Source organism: Vipera ursinii, assembly GCF_947247035.1.
Source record: "Vipera ursinii genome assembly, chromosome: 6".
In the NCBI taxonomy this organism is placed as follows: Eukaryota; Metazoa; Chordata; class Lepidosauria; order Squamata; family Viperidae; genus Vipera; species Vipera ursinii.
The window spans coordinates 58,123,891-58,146,900 of record NC_139515.1 but is presented as its reverse complement, the minus strand read 5'-3'; the positions used below and the strand labels follow the sequence as shown (position 1 = coordinate 58,146,900).

General features: G+C 36.6%; 1 protein-coding gene across 1 annotated transcript in view; it reads left to right on the top strand.

The window, feature by feature from the left end:
* Positions 1-5,376: 5,376 nt before the first annotated feature.
* GRIN2B (glutamate ionotropic receptor NMDA type subunit 2B) overlaps positions 5,377-23,010 on the top strand; it is a gene marked incomplete at both ends in the record, with an annotated part of 276,911 nt that continues 259,277 nt past the window's right edge. The window contains one exon of the mRNA XM_083366736.1: positions 5,377-5,787. Within this exon, the coding sequence (XP_083222862.1) occupies positions 5,377-5,787 (411 nt within the window). The remainder of the gene's footprint in view (positions 5,788-23,010) is intronic.

The following is a 23,010-nucleotide window of genomic DNA, read 5'->3' as shown; positions in this document are numbered from 1 at the left end:
GAGGTGGCTGGATGGAGTCACTGAAGCAGTAGGCGTGAGCTTAAATGGACTCCAGAAGATGGTAGAGGACAGGAAGGCCTGGAGGAATGTTGTCAATAGGGTCGCGATGGGTCGGACACGACTTCGCAGCTAACAACAACAACAACACTGAAAATTTATACAGTAGAGATGTCAACACCCACGATGTCTTAAAACAGAGGTCCCTAATCCCTGGGCTGTGGCCCACTACTGGGCCACAGCCTATTTGGAATTGGGCCGTGTGGGTGGCTGGCCAGCATTCAGCTCAACTCGCACAAGTGGCAGGCCAACAGGCAATCACACGCATGCACACTAGCCCACCACTCATGTGGGCCAGTTCTCCTCTCTGCCCGAGCCAGGCTGTCAAACTGCAAAGGTTAGGGACCACTGTCTTAAAAGATATTCCTTATTTACAACTACTAACTAGAAGATAAAACTAGATTGGCACTTTGGTTATTATGAAGTCAGAAGATTATAGGAATTAATGAAATATCTACAGAAATATGGCAAACAAAAGGGGAATAATTAGTAAAGGTTCTAATCAAACTATGCCAGCAGATCTGGAGAATGACATTTGGTCAACAGATTTGGGAGAGGTCAGTCTACATATCATTTTTAAAGAAAGAAGATTTAACAGAGTGTTCAAACTATTATAAAATATCTTTAATATCACATTGTAGCATAAAAAATTGCTTAAGATTATCTAATGAAAAACAGAGTACTATAGGGAAAGGGGAGATGCCATATATTCAAGCCGGTTTTAGGAAATGCAGAGGAACAAGACACATTATTGCTGATACATGCTGAATAATTGAGAAGGACAAAGAGTAACAAAAGAAGTCAGTGTGTGTTTCATTAACAATAGAAAGGCCTTTGATTGTGTCAACCATGTCAAACTGGAATGTGCTTATGAAAAAGAAATCCCAGAACATCGTTGTTCTCGCCCATGTACAGAACAAGTAGCCACAGTGAATAGCAAAAGAGATTGTCTGCAGTCAGGAAAGAAGTGAAGCAAGGCTGTATTTCTTTCCTTCCTTCCTTCCTTCCTCCCTCCCTCCCTCCCTCCCTCCCTCCCTCCCTCCCTCCCTTCCTCCCTTCCTTCCTCCCTCCCTCCTTCTGAATATATATTGAGGAAGACTAAATTGGAAGAAAATGAGAGTGGTTTCTAAACTGAAGGAAGAAATATCAATGCCCTGTGCTACACTGATAACATTACACTGATAACTCACCCCTTTCCTATCTTGTGTATCGGTTTAGATGCACAAAATTATTTTGTGCCACTTGAGCCATTCCTTGATTGAGAGGACAGCTCTCAGTCACTGGTGCCTTAGTCACTTTCTATCTGGACTACTGTAATGTGCTTACATGGGGCTGTCCTTGAAAAGCATTTGGGAGCTTCAAATAGTCCAGAAAGCTGTGGCACATGCAGTTTTGAATGAACCATGATATGCCAATGTAACACCAATGCTATGTGAGCTGCTCTGTTTTCCAGTAGGTTTCTGAGTGTAATTCATTGTGCTGGTTGTTACCTTTAAAGGACTAAATGGCAGGGGCAGGTTACTTCCAGGATTGCCTGTCTCCAGTAGTTTTGGTTTATCCTACCAGATCTGGCAGAGTGGGCATGCTTTAGTGAAGGGATTGGGCATACCTTGTCTTTGGGGTACCTGCCCTATGAAACAGTCCCCCTCTGAGATTTGGATGGCCCCAACCCTACTGGCCTTTTAGAAATTGGTTTTCCTCCTAGGTGTTGGAGCCCAGTATGTGAGCTTGTAGTTTTGTAGGAGATGACCAGGCTTAGCCCAAGGGAGGGGTCAAATGCATCATCAGTTATGAGTCCCTCAACAACCACAAGAGTTCTAAGTCCAGCCTACCTTGAGTTCCTTCTACTCTTATCTCCCACTAATTTCACTTGGCCATTAGTAGTTCAGATTCTTGTAGAGAGCTCAAGCTTACAATAAATCTTTATACCCATTTGAACTGTCTGGATTTCCTGATTTTCCTGGCACTTGACAGGTTTATGTTTTAGAGATTTTGTAAGGGTGCCTTGACTTTGCTTTTTAATTGGTTGCCTTTTATTTTTTATGCTATGTTTATGCTTTTTTTTGTTAGGCACCAAGAGGTATTGATTAAAATTGTTGCTATATACATTTTAATAATAAAATAATTAAAAAATAAACAAACAATGAAGATATTAAAGAAGTGGATGGCTTCAGTGTTTATGATTGATTATCAACAGTAAAGGAACAACCAGTGAAAAAATAGCATACAGATGAGCAATTGCAGGTTAGCAATGAAGGACTTGGAAAAGATATTCAGATGCAGTGACATGTTTGTATCTACAAAGATCAGAATCATGCAGGCAGTAGTTTTCCTCTTACACTCTAAGGAAGTAAAGTGGTCTTTGAAGAATCAAGATAGAAAATTGCTTCTTCTGAACTGTGGTTTTGGAGAAGACTCCTAAGAATACCATGAATGGCCAAGAAAGTAAACAAATGTACCATAGAACAAATTAATTCAGAGCTCATTTGAGGTACAAATGATCAGGCTCAAATTATCATATTTAGAGACATTATTTGAATAAGTGTATAATATGGAGAAAGGTGGAAGGAAATAGATAAATGGGTTTGATTCCAGAAGCAATGGGTACACTATGGTAAGATTTGAAAGGCTAGTTTAGGAACTGATAATCAAAGCAGATCTATCTATGTGGTAATTAAACCCTGACATAATTTGATGGCATATAATTAATCAACCAACCAATCTGATGGCAACAGTTCTGCCTAATCAAATTAGCAATAAATTTGTCAGATTCTCAAGGTCTTCTTGTTTGGAGAAGTCAGTAGATATTTCATGCACTCTTTCCTTTCATGTTTGGTAAGTGGATTTGATCCCTGTTTGAAATAGTAAAGTAGTAGTAATATCTGTCATCTGTTTGGATTTTGTTTTTATTTATTTGTCAAATTTACTGTACATAGATACCCATTTGTCCAATGATAATTTGTCTAATGATAGCTTAATGATTGTGACAATGATTTTTGAGGGCACTGAGTTTCATACATATGTGTAACTTTAGTACCACTAACATGATTACTGCCTGCTGATGGGATTTCTGTTGTAAAACAGAACAAGGAATTTTACAAGTGTCATATATCATTGTCTTCCACTTGGAAACCATTCCTCTATATTTTTCTACCAATCTCATCAAAGAAAATCTATTAAGTAGGAGAAGACAGATTGATTGTGCAGAATATTTTTATTGGGAGCACTGTGACCATATGATGTGACAGCATTCTCTAGGACAGGGATGTCAAACTGCCAGACCACGGGCCAGATGCGTCATGCCAAAACCGCGCTCACCCCATTGCCGGCAATGGGAAAAAGTCGCGATACGTCGTGACCCGTCACATGACATCGCAAGTTTGACACCTTAGCTCTAGGACTATTTTATTATCATGGGACTATATCTGTAGTTACTGCATGGACAGCAACTTTCTTAGTTCTATTTAAACTAAATGAAATACAAAACTGTGTTAGGTTCCTCTCACTTGGTATTTATTAGTAAAGATATTCCCTTCAGTGCAGTCAGTAATTTTTCCCCTCTGTCTCTTGATATTTTTCTGGAATATAATGGTGAATCTAGGGATGGATTATAATCAAAGAGATTATGCAAGTTGCCCTGAGCTCTTAACTTCTGGTGCAATTGAAAGAAAAGAGCTTTTAGAATTTAATGATAATCTGAGCACTTGTGATATATTATAAATCATCACAGAAGGAGAATTAGGCCAGATTTTAGATCTGAATAGTACTACTTTCCAATCATTTCAGGATTTCATATTAGCAAAGTAAGTAACATGGATCTATGGTTTGTGCATCAGATTACATGCCAGGTACTACTATTTTTTACTGATAAAAGAAGCCTCAAAATGTACAAGGTAAACCTCAATGCTATGATTTTTGGACACGGAAAGCAATGATAACAATATATATGCTGCCAAGGTACTATGACCATTAATTAGCTGTGCTTTGCAGGTGAAAAGAGTTGAGTGTTATTAAAACAAGATAAAGGGAGAACTGTGGCATTAGCAGGGTTGCACTGATAACCTCATAGGTTTTCATCATTTTATTGTTTTAAATGGCATGAATCAGAATATATCAGTTCTTCCATTAGCTTGAAGCCTACCAGTCCTAAGATTTGAGACTAAGACAACCAGTACCAGATCTTAAAAAGAAAATAAGAAACACAGCTGACCTTGAAGCCAGTGGATTGTTATTTCAAGAAAATTAGTATTGACAAAAGACATTTTCACTACAATTCCATATTGTGAAAGCATTAATTTGTCTTTATAATTAATAACTAAACTTATTAGGACAATTTATAATTGAAATTATCAAAACAAGAATAGTTCAAACTTTCTTGAAGGAACACCAAGTTGATAGGAGAAATTTTATTGCCACAGGATTCTTTCTTATCTTCTTTTTGAATTATTCTGGGGGAGGGAAAGCTGCTGGCAAGTTCTTTTGGAAAAACAAATGGGAGGCAAGGCAAAATTGAACTTGATTACACTCTAGGGCTGTAGCTAAAATTATTTCACCAGGATCACCAGAGAACATTAATGCCTCAGCATATGATTTTAAGGTAGAACAATAGTTGGTGACTACATATTTGATTGTTCTCTTCCTGATCAGAATTTTAATCCCCCCCATATACTCTTATCCACAGAGTAAAGTTTAAAAAAATTCCTTGATGATTACTGAAGTCTGAAACAAGTAATAGTTTTGGCTATAACTAAATACCAATCCTCTCTCTCCCTCTCCCTCTCCCTCTCCCTCTCCCTCTCCCTCCCCCCCTCCCTTTCTTTCCCTCTCTCTCTCTCTGTGTTTGGGATGATATTAATCAACGTTAGACAATGGGCTGAGAAAAAACTCATTGGAAAAGAGCATGGAAACCTTGGAAAGTCTCTGTCACTCAAAGCAAAAAAATGTAGATCTGTATAGACCAATAATCTGTATCTCCATAGCAATAGCAGTAGCACTTAAATTTATATACCGCTTCATGGTGATTTACAGCCCTCACTGAGTGGTTTACAGAGTCAGCATATTGTCCCCAACAATTTGGGTCCTCATTTTACTGACCTCGGAAGGATGAAAGTCTGAGTCAACCTTGAGCCACTCAGGATCGAACTGCTGACAGCAGAATTAGACTGTAATACTGCATTCTAAGCATTGCACCACCATGGCTCTTTCCATAAATAAATGGCTAACAGTGTATGTCTGTGAATGCCTAAATCTCTGTGATTTATATATATCTTATTGAAATATTTAATTTTTGTCTCATTTCAGGGAGTGTAAGAGCTGAAGATGAGGCCCAGAGCAGAGCGCTTTTCTTCAAAATTCTGGCTTATGCTGGCAGTCTTAGCAACAACAGGTGGTATGGCTTGGGCTCAAAAGAACCATCCCAGCATTGGCATTGCTGTCGTCTTGGTGGGTACCTCTGATGAAGTAGCTATCACAGATGCCCACAAGAAGGATGATTTCCATCACCTCTCTCTCATTCCTCGGGTGGAACTCGTTGCCATGAATGAAACAGATCCCAAGAGTATCATCACCCGCATCTGTGATATAATGTCTGAACGGAGGGTGCAAGGTGTGGTATTTGCTGATGATACTGACCAGGAAGCTATTGCCCAGATCCTGGACTTCATTTCTGCCCAAACCCTCACACCCATTCTAGGAATCCACGGAGGCTCTTCTATGATCATGGCAGACAAGGTAAATTATAGATTATTACACTGCAAGTTCTTTTTCCATTTTGGTCCTGGATAATATCTGGTGATGGTCAATGTTCCCATTATAGATGCCATAGGATGGAGTTTATATCAGTGTAGCAAACACTGTTTTTAATCTTAATATTCATTTACCAATGCAACAGTTCACAAAATTACATTATACATAGATGGATAGATAGATAGAATTAGAGCAAGAAAAAATATGCTACTGGTTTGAAAATTATCTAGAGAGAACATTAAAGATCTTGATTTTTCCAAGTTTTACAAAGCTGCTGGGAAGCCATTGCTCATAAATTTTGAGGATGTTTTATTATTTTTTAAGAAAACATCTCAGGTTATCTTCATATAATGTTTAACTTAAAAGATATGAATATATGAATTACAAGCATGCTATCAGTGCAGAGCTGACTGAATTGATTGGAGGAGAAAAACATCACGAGTGATCATTTACACATCATAGATCTGAATCTATGTAATCTAAATCACGGCATGCTATGAACATATGTATAAGCATATTCTAGAAAAATTTGGTAAACTTTTTTTGCATTCTAATATAATTTCTGCCCCCCCTTATTGTATTAATCCTTCCAAATTATTTGCAGTGAGACTAATCTCTTCATTAAGTAAGGTATCAGTTCTTACAATTACCTATTCTATTTTTCTGCGATAGTTTCCTTGGATTGAACCTTTCTGTGGTACGAATGATGATATACACAGCATAGAATTCTATTTCCCATTAGCAGAACTAATGCTGCCCTCTTGAGATTGGCCATCAGGCCATGGTAATTCTAGGTACTGGCATGATTTTTTTGTATGAAGAAATGGCAAATCTGTAGACCTATAGAAGTAGGTAATGTCAACTGTCTCTCTCTTGGTCATATTCATAAGATCGAGCATACTGTCTATCCTCTCATGTTAAGCATAAATTTGAAGATATAAAGCCAGTTTTCAACAGTCTGCAAAGTGACTCACTGAGGCCCCATTTCCCCCCCCCCCCCACGCATCAAGTTGGTTACACAGTTGATGGGCTATAAGAATGTTTCCTTCCTCTCATTTCCCCTTTGAAGTGTTTGTTTAGCTGTTTCTATGGTGGCTAGAACTGCTATTGGCTATTCAAGCTTTTTTTTTTTTGCAAATAGAGGAAAAGTAGCATCAAGCTCAGGTATTTTGTCTCAAGAACTCATTTGGATTTGGGGTGAAGGAATTCCTTTATAGTAGGATGATGAGAATAGTGGGATTAAATTAGTTAGAATGGTGGCATACGCAAACAGGAAAAAAACTTTCATTTTAAAAAATGGACAGTTACAATTAGTAATTGAAATGGCAGCATTTGTGATTTTAATTATTAATGGAGGTAAAACATAGCTTTGTAGTTATCAATGGCTTTTATTTGTATTAGCTATAGTTTGCTGACTCTGGGGAAAGACATGGAGCTAAAGTCCTTTAGTCTTGATTCAGACTTAATAAAAGGAAAACTTAAGTTGTTTGCCAGAGAGTTTTTATGCTACCACTGCTCTTTAGAACAGCTTTAGAGACTTTTCAGATTAAGTATGCAAATTGTCCAATTGTACATCTAGAAGGCATATATTTCCGCCCCAATTAAAGGAACCTAGGGAAACTTTTCATTTATTTAGTTTGCCTTGACACTTTGTTCTATACAAGATAACTTGACTGAGGACTCTAAGACTTATATTTTCTGTATCTGTCCCTATTAATGTAAATCATTTCTTTAATACAGTGTGTTGCCTATTGAAACTGATCAAAAATACTCACAGGGAATCGGGTCCAAAGGAACATAGAATTAAAATTACATGCCTTCCAGCATCTTTCAGGAGTAAAAAACATAAATTGTTATGATAGAATGAAATAGATGTATGTGGCATGGTAATGAAATAACATTGCTATGCTAATCTAGTGTATAAATATTAATTTCATAATCAGCAAAGAATCTTGTAGTGATATAAAGACTAATTTCATTATGACACAAACTTTCTGTAGTCCAGTACACTGAACGCCATAATAAATTTGCTTTTGAAAGTGCTGAAAGTTTCTTTGCTGTTTTTCTTCCAGCAGACTGATACAGCTAGTTACTTACCACTCTATAAAGCCTTAGTAAGCTAAGAATGCTAGATTCTAAGATGCTAGAATACTATATATAGTTTTGGTCTCCACATTACAAAAAAGATGTTGAGACTCTAGAAATAGAGTGTAGAGAAGAGCAACAAAGATCATTAGGCGGGAACTGGAGGCTAAAACATATGAAGATTGGTTACAGGAACTGGTCATGGCTATTCTAGTGAAGAGAAAGACCAAGGGAAACATGATCCTAGTGGACAATCACTTAAATATGAGCCAGCAGTGTGCTTCAGCTGCCAAAAAAGCCAACACAGTGCTAGGCTGCATTAACAGAGGGATAGAATCAAGATCACGTGAAGTACTAATACCACTTTACAATGCCTTGGCAAGGCCACACTTGGAATACTGCATCCAGTTTTGGTCTCCACAATGTAATAAAGATGTTGAGACTCTAGAAAGGGTACAGAGAAGAGCAACAAAGATGATTGGGGGACTGGAGGCTAAAACATATAGGGAACGGTTGCTGGAATTGGGTATGTGTAGTTTAATGAAGAGAAGGGTGAGGGGTGACATGATAGCAGTATTCCAATATCTCAGGGGCCGCCACAAAGAAGAGGGAGCCAAGCTATTCTCCAAGGCACCTGAAAGCAGGACAAGAAGCAACGGATGGAAACTGGTCAAAGAGAGAAGCAATCTAGAACTAAGGAGAAACTTCCTGACAGTTAGAACAACTAACCAGTGGAACAACCTGCCTCCAGAAGTGGTGAATGCTCCAACACTGGAAGTTTTTAAGAAGAGACTGGACAGCCATTTGTCTGAAATGGTATAGGGTTTCCTGCCTTAGCAGGGGGTTGGACTAGATGACCTCCAAGGTCCCTTCCAACTTATGATGATGATGATGATGATGATGATGATAGCAGTGTTCCAATATTTGGGGGGGGTGTCACAGAGAGGAGGGGGTCAACCTATTTTCCAAAGCATCTGAAGGCAGGACAAGGAATAACAGATGGAAACCGATTAAGAAGAGATTCAACCTAGAAATAAGGAGAAATTTTCTGACAGTGAGAACAATCAACCAAGACAGGTTCCTTCAGAAGTTGTGGGAGCTTCTCACTGCATACTTAATGTTGATTTATTTTTAAAACATTTCTATGGGGCATTTGCTTCATTGTTTCCCATGTTGCAAAACATTTTAACTTCAAGGTCAGAAGAGGCAATGAAATGGTTCATCACTAGACTTTTCTATTTTTTAAAGCCCAGGGGAAAAGCTAGCTGGCTCAGAGAAAGACAAATACAACTTTTTAAAAAATCAGCTGAGTTGTAAACTTATACTTCTGTAATAGAAAAACTACCCATACATAGTATACACTTATACATAGTATATAGATAGAAGCATCTGGGTGACATAATGGGAAAACAGTACTTTAAAACTGTAACAGGAAAGCACGCTGAAAATTGTATTCATGATGAGGTGAGGGTAAATAGAAGGTAACACCATCTGTTCCTATCTTAAATAATGATTGTGGGTCTGTTCTGGCAACAAAGCAATGAGGATTAGCCCAAGAAGAGTGAAACCAGCAATGTCTAATTAATGGCTACTGGTTGGCTACAAAAAAAATGTAATTGACCATTTAGCAGCTACAGTATATGCCTGCATGGTGCTTGACTCTCACTGTCTCCTGTGCCTGATTCATAATCACATTGATACTTTTTGTCATTGCTGGATTGTTTCATCTATTTATTTATGCTACATCATTGTTGTGGGATTATAAATTCATCTTCAGGTCACAAGGTTTGAAAAATAAGAGTAGAATGAATTACAGTCCAAAGAAATTTTAAACAAGATATCTTCCAACTTGTTTTCCTTTGAATGTCATTGTTCATATCCTATATTTTTCATGTGAGTAGCTGCTTCTAAAACTGTGCAGGAGGCAGATATTCCTTGGCAGGTTGAAAAATTCTTTTGAATATTTGTTTATCTTGCAACCAATAACAATTATTTGGGAATTAAGCAATCTTTATGTTGCCCTACAAAATCATCCCCCTTCCAATGAATCATTAAAAATTATGTAAGTAAAAATAGTGAAAACTAAAGTTGATTTAATCTGACTGGCTGTATCATGGGGTCTTTTAAATAAGTTTTCCTTCACATAAGCACTGCACACTACATCTTAGAGCTGGCTTACAGGGTTAAATGGCTTCTGAGCTTGCTTCATTTGCTAGTTTATTTCACATTTACAAGGTTGGTCACTAGTTGAAATGACTAACAACATTTTATAGCTAAGTGCTGAAATGGATGCAGGGTGACATTTTTCTGCTTTGAGTATATAGCTGTTGGATGGTTTATGTCTTTTATTAATTGTTCATTTTTCCCACATTATAGCTACTTTTGTGTCACTCAAGGTGTCCAAACAGAATTAAATCTAATAAAATACAATAAACATTCCAATAAATAAATAAAAACCAAGCAGATGCAATAAAATAACAAACTAAAACTTGTCATTCTGTAAAATAAATGTTGATAAGAAAGCATGCATCCAGACAGAGGAAGGCTAGTAGAGAAGATCAAATATAGCTTCCTAGGCCAGAAACTTCCACAATTTAGATGCAGTCACTATTTATTTCTTCAAGAGAACAAGAACGGAAGTAGGTTCCAGCCACTGGGGATGCAGGCAAGTATCGATATGACTGAAGATAGATATCTATTAAAAAACAATCATCGTTCTGCAATTTCTTAATGTCTGTCTCCAGCTGAAGAGTAGCAGTGCTTGCAGGTATGCTGGCTCTGTCTTTCATTATGCATTTCTATTAAAGAGTCATTGGTTCATCTCTTCCTCAAAAGCCATTGGTAGACACAACTTTATTGGACAATTTCTGTCTAATGTCCAGTCTTCCATTTTTAGCTATGGTCATTGAGAAGATGGTTTTGGAATAGCTTCAGAGGATCATGGATGAAATGGATTATGTGGAACTCTACCAATCAGGTTTCAAACCTGGGTATCGTATTGAAACAGCGTTGGCTGTACTACTGAATTACCTCAGGCATGAGCAAGATAGGAACTGTGTTTCCATTCTTCACTGTTGAGTTTGGAATGGGGAACAACATGCTTCAGCTCAATCCTAGCAAGACTGGTGCCTTTGTGTTTTGGAAACTTCCAGCAAGATTAGGCATAAACAGTGTCACTTAATTCACCAGGAGCAGAGATATGTAACTAAGTATCATTAGCATACTAGTGAAACATCATTCCATGGCAGTAAATGATCTTCCCCCAGCAGCTTCATGTAGCTGTTTAACAGGAGCAGAGAAATGAATCCTACAGGATCCTTCAAAGCAGGGGTAGATTTAAACTGACAAACTTATTATTCTATTCTATTTTATTCTAAGTCCAACATGTCTGTTTCCCATTTGTTAAGGAATGTTGTCTGATGGGACCCTGAGGAGAACTTTTCTGTCATAGCACCCATCACCTTTTGGGACATAATTCCTTTGAAGATTACATTGACCCTGACCTTACTGGCCTTTTGAAAGGCTGATTTTGACAACCAGGTTTGGTCATCCAATTGTAGTGTAGAATTTATTGAATAGTTATATTGAATGCTGTGTATATTTTATATCTTGTGAGCAGATTTTAGTGTTTTAAAAAGTTTTAACATGTTTATACTTTTACTTGCTTTTTTTGTAATTTTCTCATTTTGGGGAGGTGTTTTAAATTATTTTGAGCTACCCAGAGTTATGTATGTGATATTGGTGGCTATATAAATTAAATGAATGAATGAATAATGAATGACTGAATGACTGACTGACTGAATGAATGAATGAATGAGAGAACAAGCAGTGGAGCAAGGAAGCAAATTGTGAATGAAGGACATACAGTCATTCTTCTTCACGCTTAGGAGTTTGTGCGTGTCTATCAATATATCCTGCAAATTGCAATTATAATCTTATAGTTTTACATACACTGACACTATTTTCAGGGGAATCAATTAATCATGACTCTTAAATTTGGAGTTAAAAATTACATTGTACACATTAAAATATTTAAAGTACATTTACTCACCAAAAGTACTTGGCAAACATCTAATCTTTCAGTTTTTCATTTAGCTTTATTTATTTATTAATAGATTATCTCTAATCTTTTTAGATATGTGTTTTCATTGCTTATAATAAACATATGTAACATATTATTTATGTTTCTCTGTTAAAAAGGCAACATAAAATATATAATACTATGCTAAATAGTCAAGCAAAAGGAAGTTTGCAATGTTTATCAATGTCCTTCCTGGGCTTGAGTCTTAGAAGTTCTCCCTCTGGATGCATATTTTAGGCATTTTGGCCCTAAGCTATTAAGAAATTTCTCAGCTAAAGCTAACATCGAAAGGACTTCCATAACCTATTGTATCCTTAATTACAGAGCAGTATTTTTTGTAGCTATACCTGGAGCAGAACAGAATACTTGTCATTAAAAACAGACCCCTTTAAAGGCTTTTTAAAGTTTACATTTTATATCCTATTAAAGAACATTCTTCTCAGTTTTCAGTTGTTATCTGAGTGAATAATATGTATGTGACAAGTAACTTCACTAATTACTCTGTACTACCCTTATGTTTCCAAAAAAGCAGCTACTACCAGACGGTAGACGTATGCAATGATTATGGTATGCTACTCTAATAGCAGAGAAGATTACAACAATTCAACTAATATATCGGTCTTTTTTAAAAAAACCCAGCATTCATTAGTTAATTCTTAAGTGGGGTTACATGCTCAGGATATTCTGACAAAAACCAATAGGAGTAGAGCAAAATTGAGCACAAACAAAGACTATATTTAGACTATATTTCTTGATAACTTTTTTTTTTAAAAAATCAGGAAACAGTAAATATTCTTACATGGAGCTAAAGACAGATAATGGATGAGAAATTGCATTGCAGAGCTCCACTGAAGCACAACCTGGGAGTATCAGATATAACATGCTATATGGTAGACAGGGTATTAATGCAAAAATACATCAAAAGTTAAAGTGATAAAGAGAATCTGGCCTGAATCCACGAGCTTCATAAATGGAATTTTTTTTGATGAATTATAGCAATTCTGTATGATAAATTCAAGTTGTAGCTCCAGAAGGAGAGGAACTGAACACAGAATCCACTGAACAATATGGTGAGAGTTTTTTAAAAAAAGTGTAGATACAAGAGTTTCTTACTGAATATCATTATCTCAGCTCTAAATATCAAAGTGTCAGAAATCACCAATTTGTAGTATAAGAATACTGCAGCTGTTCTGTGAAGAGCAGGGTGTGTGTGTAATAAGACACATTATTATTATATTGACCTGCACATTATGTATTTGTGAGTGTCTTAAGTTTGATTCCTATGTTATAGATTTCATTATGGATATTTAAAATGAAATTGCTCACAAAAGCTTTAAGTGGTAATGTATATCACTTTATACTAGTTCTTATAAAGGAAAACCTTGGGAAATGATGACCTAACTTAATAAACAAGATGAGCACTTGAGTTTATTTCTATATACTAGTAGGCAGGAGGAAAGAATGATGGAAGAAATAGATCAATTTCCATCAAGTTCACATACTAAGTAATGTAAAGAACATACTATGTATATTTTGGTAACATTTCAGAGCATAATTTTTTGAAACGTGCATTTAGATATGATGCAAATGTCTACTATTATATTTGCAAATTTCAGCCGATGCATGTTGGCACAAATATGTAATTAGTCATGAATTTTTCGTGAGACTGCTTACTGTATAATCACTGTACAAATTCTCTAAACATTAATGCATGTTTCATGTCCTGAAAGTCAAATATCACATCTCAGAATGATTGCTTGCTTTTGAGGTTCTAGAAAGGACTTTACCCAGCAAAATAGATGTCATAAGTGTAGTTCTCTTCCTTTGGACTGATACAATTTAAGGCTTTCTTCAGTGATTCTCTTGTTGTAGCATTAGTGATGATCCAGGAGCTGATCCAGGATTGGCACTAGGCCCCTTTGTTCTTAAGATCTCACAGCTCTTCCGTAGCTAAGTTGATTAACTTCTGATTTTACTGTGGCACAGGAAGAAATGCTGTAAAAACAGTATTGCAGTTTTAGAATGAGCGATTGACTTCCCGATTCTCAAAAGGGTTGCCATGGGGACATAACTAGTTACTAGTTTCTGATTTATCAGGATGCTATTTAACCTACCTGATGTTTTGTAGTACATTTGCAGGCCTTTGTCTCTTTTCTGGATATGCTGTCACATTTTCAAACAATTCACACTTCTAGAATTTTGATTATCTGAGAAACTATTTATGCCCATTCTAAAGGATCCCTGTAAATAATGGTGAAACTGGGAGCTATATTTTTAAAAATAAACATAGTTTAAAAGGAAGTCTACTGAGTACCAAGCAAGATATCTGTGGGCACATTGGTGCCCTTTGCTACCTCTTGGAGACCCCAGATTTATTCACACTTTTGTATGTATTAGCTTTTTAAAAATTTTAATTTATATGATTGCCCAGCTCAACAAAATGACTCCCAGCAGATAACAATAATAAAATTACTTTTTTGTGGCTATGGTGTGAATAGTATATCTTCCAAATAAATAAAAAGAACAAATATTTGGGATATAGTTTGGCTTGTGATAGTGAGTGAATTTTGAAGAGTAAGATAACATACTTATCAAGCTAAATGGATAAGACTTCAAGCTTATATTCATATGCCTGGCTTTAAGTTTCACTAAACTCAGTGGGAATTATGTTAATATATAGGGTTGTAGGAGTTATTTTTGATATGAGATTGCAAAAATCAGCCTTATAAGCTTGGTTGATTTACATATTAATCCAAGTGGAAACGTAATTGCTGAATGCTGAAAACACTCAAGGATTTTGGAGTAGTGATGCTCCAAGTATAAAATTCAAACTGTCATTGACCCAAGCTAGCCTGAGTTCAATGGGTTTCTGTTCTCTGAGGTAAGCTTTGTTCATGTCAATGCTGGTCTTTCAAAAAAGCCATACATTTCTTTTCTATTGTATGTACAAGGGCTCAAATAGAAAAGTTGCTTCTAAACTTATAAAGGATACAGGAGTATCTAGGTCTCCACTGTGGTTTTAGTAGCAAAAAGGATTTCATTGGTCTGTAGAAAGACAGTTCACAATGAAACTACTCATTTGCTTGTGTTTTCAAATAGATGAACAATACATTTTTTAAAGTCTATGGCTATATACTTTTATGCAACTTTTAAATACAATAGATGTATTCTAGGCTAAGAAAACCTAGCAAATCAGATTTTTTTTAAAAAAAAAACAGTTTAATACTGCTAAATGGAAAAGTGATTGTGAGGAAATTTTTAGCTACCTGATATTTATTCATATAGTCCTTAAAAGGAAAAAAAGGACAGAACTTGAGTGCTGCTGTTCAGAATTCCTGCCATCTATACTTCTTCCATGAAATTCTGCTCCATTCCATTCTCACTCCATTGCACTGTGTTTCTAAAGGATTAAGAATTCTGTTCATTATCCGGAGCATTATACCTCAAAGCATTCCAAATTGGTGAGCACTTTAGAAAAAGGGGCTCATCGCTCACAAGGTGCTGCTGATGTGCTAAGCCTCTTTTTCCCATTCAATTTCAGCTTGAGGTGGGGCAAAGACAGAACTATAGAGCAACCTATTACTTTATTTTGATGTCCAAACTTTATTGAATAACATCCTCTTGAGACAAAAACTACTAAAATCATTGCCATATTTCTGAATTAATACTGCTTGATTAATACACATTTGTCACATCTGGAGATATTATCAGTGCTTTTTTTTCTAAAAAAAAAAAGGTGCCGGAACTCTCATCTTGTTAATCTTTTATTTATATAATTTCATTTATATATTTATTTATATAATTACAAAATTATATATTCAATTCTTAATGCACCTTTCAGGCATTCACCAAATAAACTAGAATTTGTTGTGAGCATCTCCTTAAATACAAACAGCTCATAAGCCGGACCTACCTATATTAGCAACCACATTATTGATGGCTTTTATATACTGCAGGTGGGTATAGTAAAGATGGAATATTTTTTTTGTCTACTTGGAAAATGATGTGTTGCACTTTAATAGAGGAGGAGACAACTTTTGCATATAGAGTATGACATATATTGAGTTCCTTTTGGAAGGACTAGCAGTGGGAGATAATAGATGTCTAAAACAAGTGCATATGCTGCCTTCAATATATATGTGCTTAACTGATGGAGTCATGTTACTGACAAGATAATGAATTGCAAAGAAATTGTTATTAATACATAAGTTAAACATTTTGTTTCTATTTCTTTACAACTGCTGATAAAAAATGGCCTGGCTATGTTCAAATTATACACACAAGAGAACAGGCTTAGGTAAGAGGGAAGGTGTTACAATTCAATCTATTTATGAATATGAATGAATATGTCCATAATTGCCCAGTGTATTTTAACAATGATATAGAACTGTGCTATGAGGAGCTTACAATTTACATTTCTTATTCTTGGGGAATTAATGACAGAAAGAAAATGGATTGAAAAAAGTAGATGCAAAAGTAACATTAGATAAATATGAGAAAATATAGTTGCATATCTTTAAGTAATTTATGAAAAAAATGCTTAAGATTACCACTTCAGATAGACGTAGAAAATCTGCAAGAATCCAGATAACCACTAAAATAGTAGCCATGAGACACAGTACCTGGCTGAGGGAGTAAAGGAGACTATCTTTTAGAAAGCTAACTTTCACTCTCAGGGGCCATTGAGGACCACCGCCTGAGCTTGGAGCTAAGTAGGGTCAAATCTAGTTAGTGCTTGGATGGCTGACTGTCAGGAAATCTCAGAGATGTAGGTTAGATTGGGGAGTTGGGGGTGGGGGGTGGAGACGTAAGGACACCATAAAGGAGACAATGCAAGCCACTTATATACTGTTGCAAAAATAAAGGCTATCCAGATGTCTCCATGAAATGAACAAGAGAGGACTTTAACTGAGGAAAAGTTTACCTTGCTAATCCTGCATGGTTCTAAAATTAGATCGGGCCGATGTAATCATGCCCTGCTGCAAACTAACAGCTGGCACCAGCCTGCAACCCGCCTAAATGCAGGGATCCAGTGATGGACAGGCATGGCCAGTGTCATAATTCACAGGACCTTTAATGGGCCTCTCCCTCCCCCCAGGACCTCTTCCTTCACACCTGCTGCTAAGCCATGGCTCAGGCAGCTGCCTGCCTCCTCTGAACTTTGCTTGCAGCTGACACCGCAGCAGCAGCAGCTCCCTCTCCGGAAGGAGAACAAAGAAATACCCTATTGGCTTTCGAAAACCAATAGAGGGAGTAGCACAGCTTGTGCAAAAGTGGAAAAAATCTGCCCAAAGTGCCGGAACGCTGTTCTGAGCGTTCTATGAGAAAAAAAGCCCTGGATATTCTTATCTAAATTTGGGCACCCTCCTTCAGGGTAACTATATCTTTTATCTCAGAAGGATAAGCAGAACTGGGATTTTGGAACTGTAATGCACTGAATTGTCAGAAAGTGGGCTTTGCCACGTGGCAGTTATATACATTATAACATTTATTTTTTTGTTCTTTTCTAACCCTCTTTTCTATTGCTCTTGCTTTAGCACTTCATTTGCTCTCTCTCATTAATTGCTTTTTACTTAATTACTATTGTGTAATGGCAACAGTTTTAAAATACAAGGTGCTGTATATGTTTAAATGTTATGTTTCTTTGTGGCATTTCTCTTTACATTTATTTCTTTGTATTCCTTTTTTTCCTGATTCCTAGAGAGGGGATATGCTGTTTTAAGTTCTTTAATGGGGTATTTATTGCAACTGTACTCATTGTTTGTATAGTAAATGGTTTTAACAGCTATATTTAGAAAAGGGCTATAATATATATCTGCTATCTATTGCTTAGTAAACAGGATATAAAGAAAGCTAATGAGATATTGATACTTGATCCAATTTTTAATGTGCTGTTGAAAATTTTCACGTGAAGTATTAATACCACTTTACAATGCCTTGGTAAGGCCACACCTGGAATACTGCATCCAGTTTTGGTCACCACGACGTAAAAAAGATGTTGAGACTCTAGAAAGAGTACAGAGAAGAGCAACAAAGATGATTAGAGGTCTGGAGGCTAAAACATATAGGGAACGGTTGCTGGAATTGGGTATGTGTAGTTTAACAAAGAGAAGGGTGAGGGGTGACATGATAGCAGTGTTCCAATATCTCAGGGGCTGCCACAAAGAAGAGGGAGTCAAGCTATTCTCCAAAGCACCTGAAAGCAGGACAAGAAGCAACGGATGGAAACTAGTCAAGGAGAGAAGCAACCTAGAACTAAGGAGAAACTTCCTGACAGTTAGAACAATTAACCAATGGAACAACCTGCCTCCAGAAGTGGTGAATGCTCCAACACTGGAAGTTTTTAAGAAGAGACTGGACAGCCATTTGTCTGAAATGGTATAGGGTTTCTTGCCTGAGCAGGGGGTTGGACTAGATGACCTCCAAGGTCCCTTCCTCCTCCTCCTCCTCCTCATTATTATTATTATTATTATTATTATTATTATTATTATTATTATTATTATTATTATTATTATTAATCTTTGGGAAAATATATGCTTTTGAAATTTACTATATTATCTTTTATGTGGATATCATACATCATAGATATTTTACCCTGACATTGCTTATGCATTTATAAATTAATTAATGAAAATTACTCTTTTTAATCAATGGTTACCCATCTCATGAATGTGTTAGCTATCAAGATTATATCCAGCGGTTTTCACACAATTCGAAACACCAGATATTCCTTTAGTTGTTCTATATTACCTAAATATTGAGAATAGTATCTAATGTTTTCTATCCTCAAAATAATCATAACAAAAACAGAACTAAGATCTTATAGATCAGGGGTGTCAAACTGGTGGCCCACGGGCCAGTTGCATCATATAGAGGCCATGCCCACCCCAGCTCTGGCAATGCAAAAAAAATCACGATACTTCGAGACACGTCATGTGATGCAGCAAGTTTTACACCCGTGTTATAGGTGATATAATCAAGCTCCAAAAGAGAAGTCTCTACTTTTAAAAACATTTCTGAAAAATCCTCGCTGATGTATAAAATTCTAGGTCACCTCAAAATTGTTTTTATTGCCTAATTATTACTTTTCTACTATGAAAAATAGAAATTTAGTGATAGGAACATGCCAAAGGGTAGAAGAAAATTTATTTGAATCACAATGTTGTAAAGTTGGAAGGGGACACTAGGATCATCTAGTTCAATCCTCTACAACAGGGGTGTTAAACTGCTGGCCCATGGGCTGGTTGCATCATATGGAGGCTGCACCCACCTCAGCTCTGGCAATGCAAAAAAAGTCGCAATGCGCTGCGACACGTCACGTGACGTGGTGAGTTTGACACCCGTTTTCTACAAAGAACATGAAAATTAATTAAACCATCAGAGTGAAGTGACTGTCCATTCTTTTCTTAAAAATGTTCAGATGTGGAAAGCCACATCTCTCTATATAGACTTTTCCCATGTTACTGTCAAAAAGTTTTTCCTTATATTTATATGAAATTTAGGTAATTGCAACATTACTCAGAAGGTCCTGTCTTCTGTGACCACTGAAAAAAATTATTTTTGTCACCTAGAGCAGTGGTCCCCAACCTTTGTGGCTTCCTGGTCCAGCTGGGGAGAAGAGGGGAACTGGGCCATGCAAGCGCATGCAGCCCTTGTATGAGTGGCGGGCTGGTGCACATGTGCACAAATGCCTGCATGCCTGCTGTTTGCGCAATTTGACCTGCATACATGCATGCTTCAGCCAGCCACTCACACAGCCCCATTCTGAATAGGCCACGGCCCGGTAGTGGGCTGCAGCCCTGGGGTTGGGGACCCCTTATCTAGAGTAGTTCTCCTATCAAAGAAGGAGGCAAGATTTTTTCATATAATCTGTCTTTGACAAAGCATATACAAATTAATGGATAAACACATAGATTTTAAATTATTAAAAACAATATTTCACAGAAATAAGGATAGATAAGGAAAATTAAATTTGGAAGTTTAGCTTGTTTATGTGTTGGTGATTCCTCAAAATTTCCCATTTTTTAATGTACTAAATGTAATTTATTTCCTAATTATGGATTATTAAATACTGAATTAGCCTTGGTAATTTCTGTAGAGATTCCAATATTCAATACAATTTTCAATAATAAATGGATGGATTTAGATGGAAAAAGCCATTATATGGTCAATAATTATATATTTATAGAAAATCCTTAACAACAAGAAAAATGGTCTGAATTTAGAACTACTTCAATTAAAGTGACACATGTTAATATCACTCACCATGGCAATAGATATGTTTGTTAATTTATAACCTTTATAGTGTTTATATTCAGTGTCAAAACCATACTTTAATTTCTCCCATATAATAGTTGAGCTGCTCTCATTTTCCAGTTTTTGGTACAAATAATTTATTTAGAATGAATATGTAGGAAGTTTTTATCTACACATATTAATTTTGACTAGCAGCTTCCAATGCAGACAAAAAAGAAAAAGAAAAAATAAAAGAAGATATGAAATCCCAACACCATCTAGCAACTGAATTAATGTGTTGCTGTATTTATTTTCTCTCTGCCTTCAGGTATGGCAGCAGCATCTGTTATCTCAACAATACATAATCATGAAATACCAATGAACTTTTTGTTGTTGTTGCCATAACAAAAACTCTGATAATCACTGCCCTTTGCATATGTAGATTCTTAAGTTTGGGGAAGAATCCGATTTCAAAAGTATTCAAAATCTTCAATGAGATGCAGCTTACATTTATTCAATACATTACAGTGGAAAATTAAAGGACTTAATTTTGAAATTTGAATTGAAAAGTTTCAAACCCTAACCCTAACTAAGTTGCATGGCAAGACAATTTGAGTTTATTTTGAGTTTATTTATTGAAAAATGAGGAAGATGAAAGAATCTAAACCACAGAATAATTAAGGGCAACATCAAGAGTGTAGACAAAATATTGAATGTATGCTTTTGGAGGAAAATAAGAAAAAAAATACCTTGTACTTTTAAATACAGGCAATCTTTGCTTAAGTGAGGACCCAGATTGTTGGGGGCAATAAGCTGACTTTGTAATAATGCCGCTTGGGAGGGGCTGAAAGCCCTAATAAGCAGGCATATACATAGAATGAAGCCTACTGCTAAGCACATTGATTTGTGCTTAGTTGTAAGCCGCCCTGAGTCTTCAGAGAAGGGCGGGATATAAATGGGATTAAAAAAAAAAGTGACCACAATTAAGTGGGAGTGGCAACTTGGTTGATAAGCAATCACAAAGTGCAACTGTCACTTCAGCTTTCCTTTGCTTTAGAGATCTTTGAAAATTGTAAATCCAAGGATTGATCCTAAAGTTACTTTTCTATCACAGTTGTAATTGCAAATGGTCACTAAACAAGTTAGTTATTAAATGAGGACTATCTGTAACTCTACAAAACTTTAAAATAATTTAACTTTAATGATTTGTTTTCATGTTCTCCGGCTCTGTCATTTGAGAATAGTGAATGAAATATCATTTATACATGAGTTGCTGACATGACATAATTTATATATGAGTTGCTGATACGATTTATATATGAGGTGACATAATAATCTTTGTGTAGGTAAACTGGCAGTGTTGTTTTTTTGCCAGTTTATTCTGGATTATGAGAATCAGTTGTTACATAGTTACACATATTAGCACCAAGCATCAAGTTCACATATGTCTCAGACAGGAATTGGGCTTTGCATTTGTCAGCAATGTCACATTCCTAAGTAATTTATATACTCTTGAGTTTTCTGGATAGACAAATTGCCAGTGCAGAATAAGAAAAAGACAAGGTTTTGGCTTACTTCTAAATGTATTGAAAATCCTGGACTTAGGCATCCAATGAAGAATTAAATTTCTGTCCATTACTTTTTAATATTAAGCTTAATGTACATAAATGTGGTTTATCCAAATTGTTCTAATGTGCCTTTTTAAAAATTAAGGCTTTAGGTATGAAAGTGTATGATTTTCACATCAACCCAGTTCTAAGCAAAAGTATGGTGAGTTTAGGATTCCAGATGATTCCTCTTAACTATTAAGCCTTTTAAATTGTTTTAATTATCTAATAGCAAACCATATAAGCAATATTAAAATATTGGTTGTGATAAATAGATAGATAGATAGATAGATAGATAGATAGATAGATAGATAGATAGATAGATAGATAGATAAATAACTATGTCTGTTACATTAATTACCAATGCTCAAGGGAGGTGGAGTCAGCTCTAGTTACACCGAAGGGAAAGAAGGAGAAGGAGGAGGCTGGGGGGAGAGGAGAGGAGATAAAGTAGGCCAAGCAGGCCAAGCAGGCCAACCATGAGCTGATCTACAACTTCTGTGGCAGCCACCTGTGCTGGCAGCAACAAACAGGCAAGAAATGCAGCAGAGGAGGGGTTGCCCTCCACAAGGAATGAAGAAAGGTATCATCAGCTGGAGGTGAGACACGGAGGGAGGGAGATGGAGAGTGGAAGGATTCCTATGTGCTTTTGTGACTTTGAAGTTCTGGGATTTGTGCAATGGGGGCTTTGTGTTCTTAAGGAGTGTTGGCAATTTCTATTTGGCTGATGTCTCGTGTTAGCTTCTATTGCTCTGCTATTGTTAGCTGTACGTTTTGCTGCAAGGGATTTTGAAGTATTTTTCTCCTGAATGGATTTTGCCTGTAGCATTCCTTTACTTATGAATGGAGCCATTTGGGGAGGCTGCCTTAGCGGGCAGCCAATACTTACTACATCAACTTCCCTCCGCCCTGTGCGCTCCCACAGAGAGGGCCTCCTCAGGGTGCCACCAATCAGAGAATGTTGGTTGGTGGCCCCCAGGGGGAGGTCCTTCTCTGTGGGCGCCCGGAACTATAGAATCGGTTGCCGGTTGAGCTCTGGATGGCGCCCGACCTTCGCTCCTTCCATCGCGAGCTGAAGACACATTTATTTGAACAAGCCGGCTTGGCCTGATGGGGGATGGGTTGGGTTTTTTATTGTCATTTTTAATATATGTATTTACTGTTTTTAGCTTGGGCATATGTTTAATATTTTTTAACTTT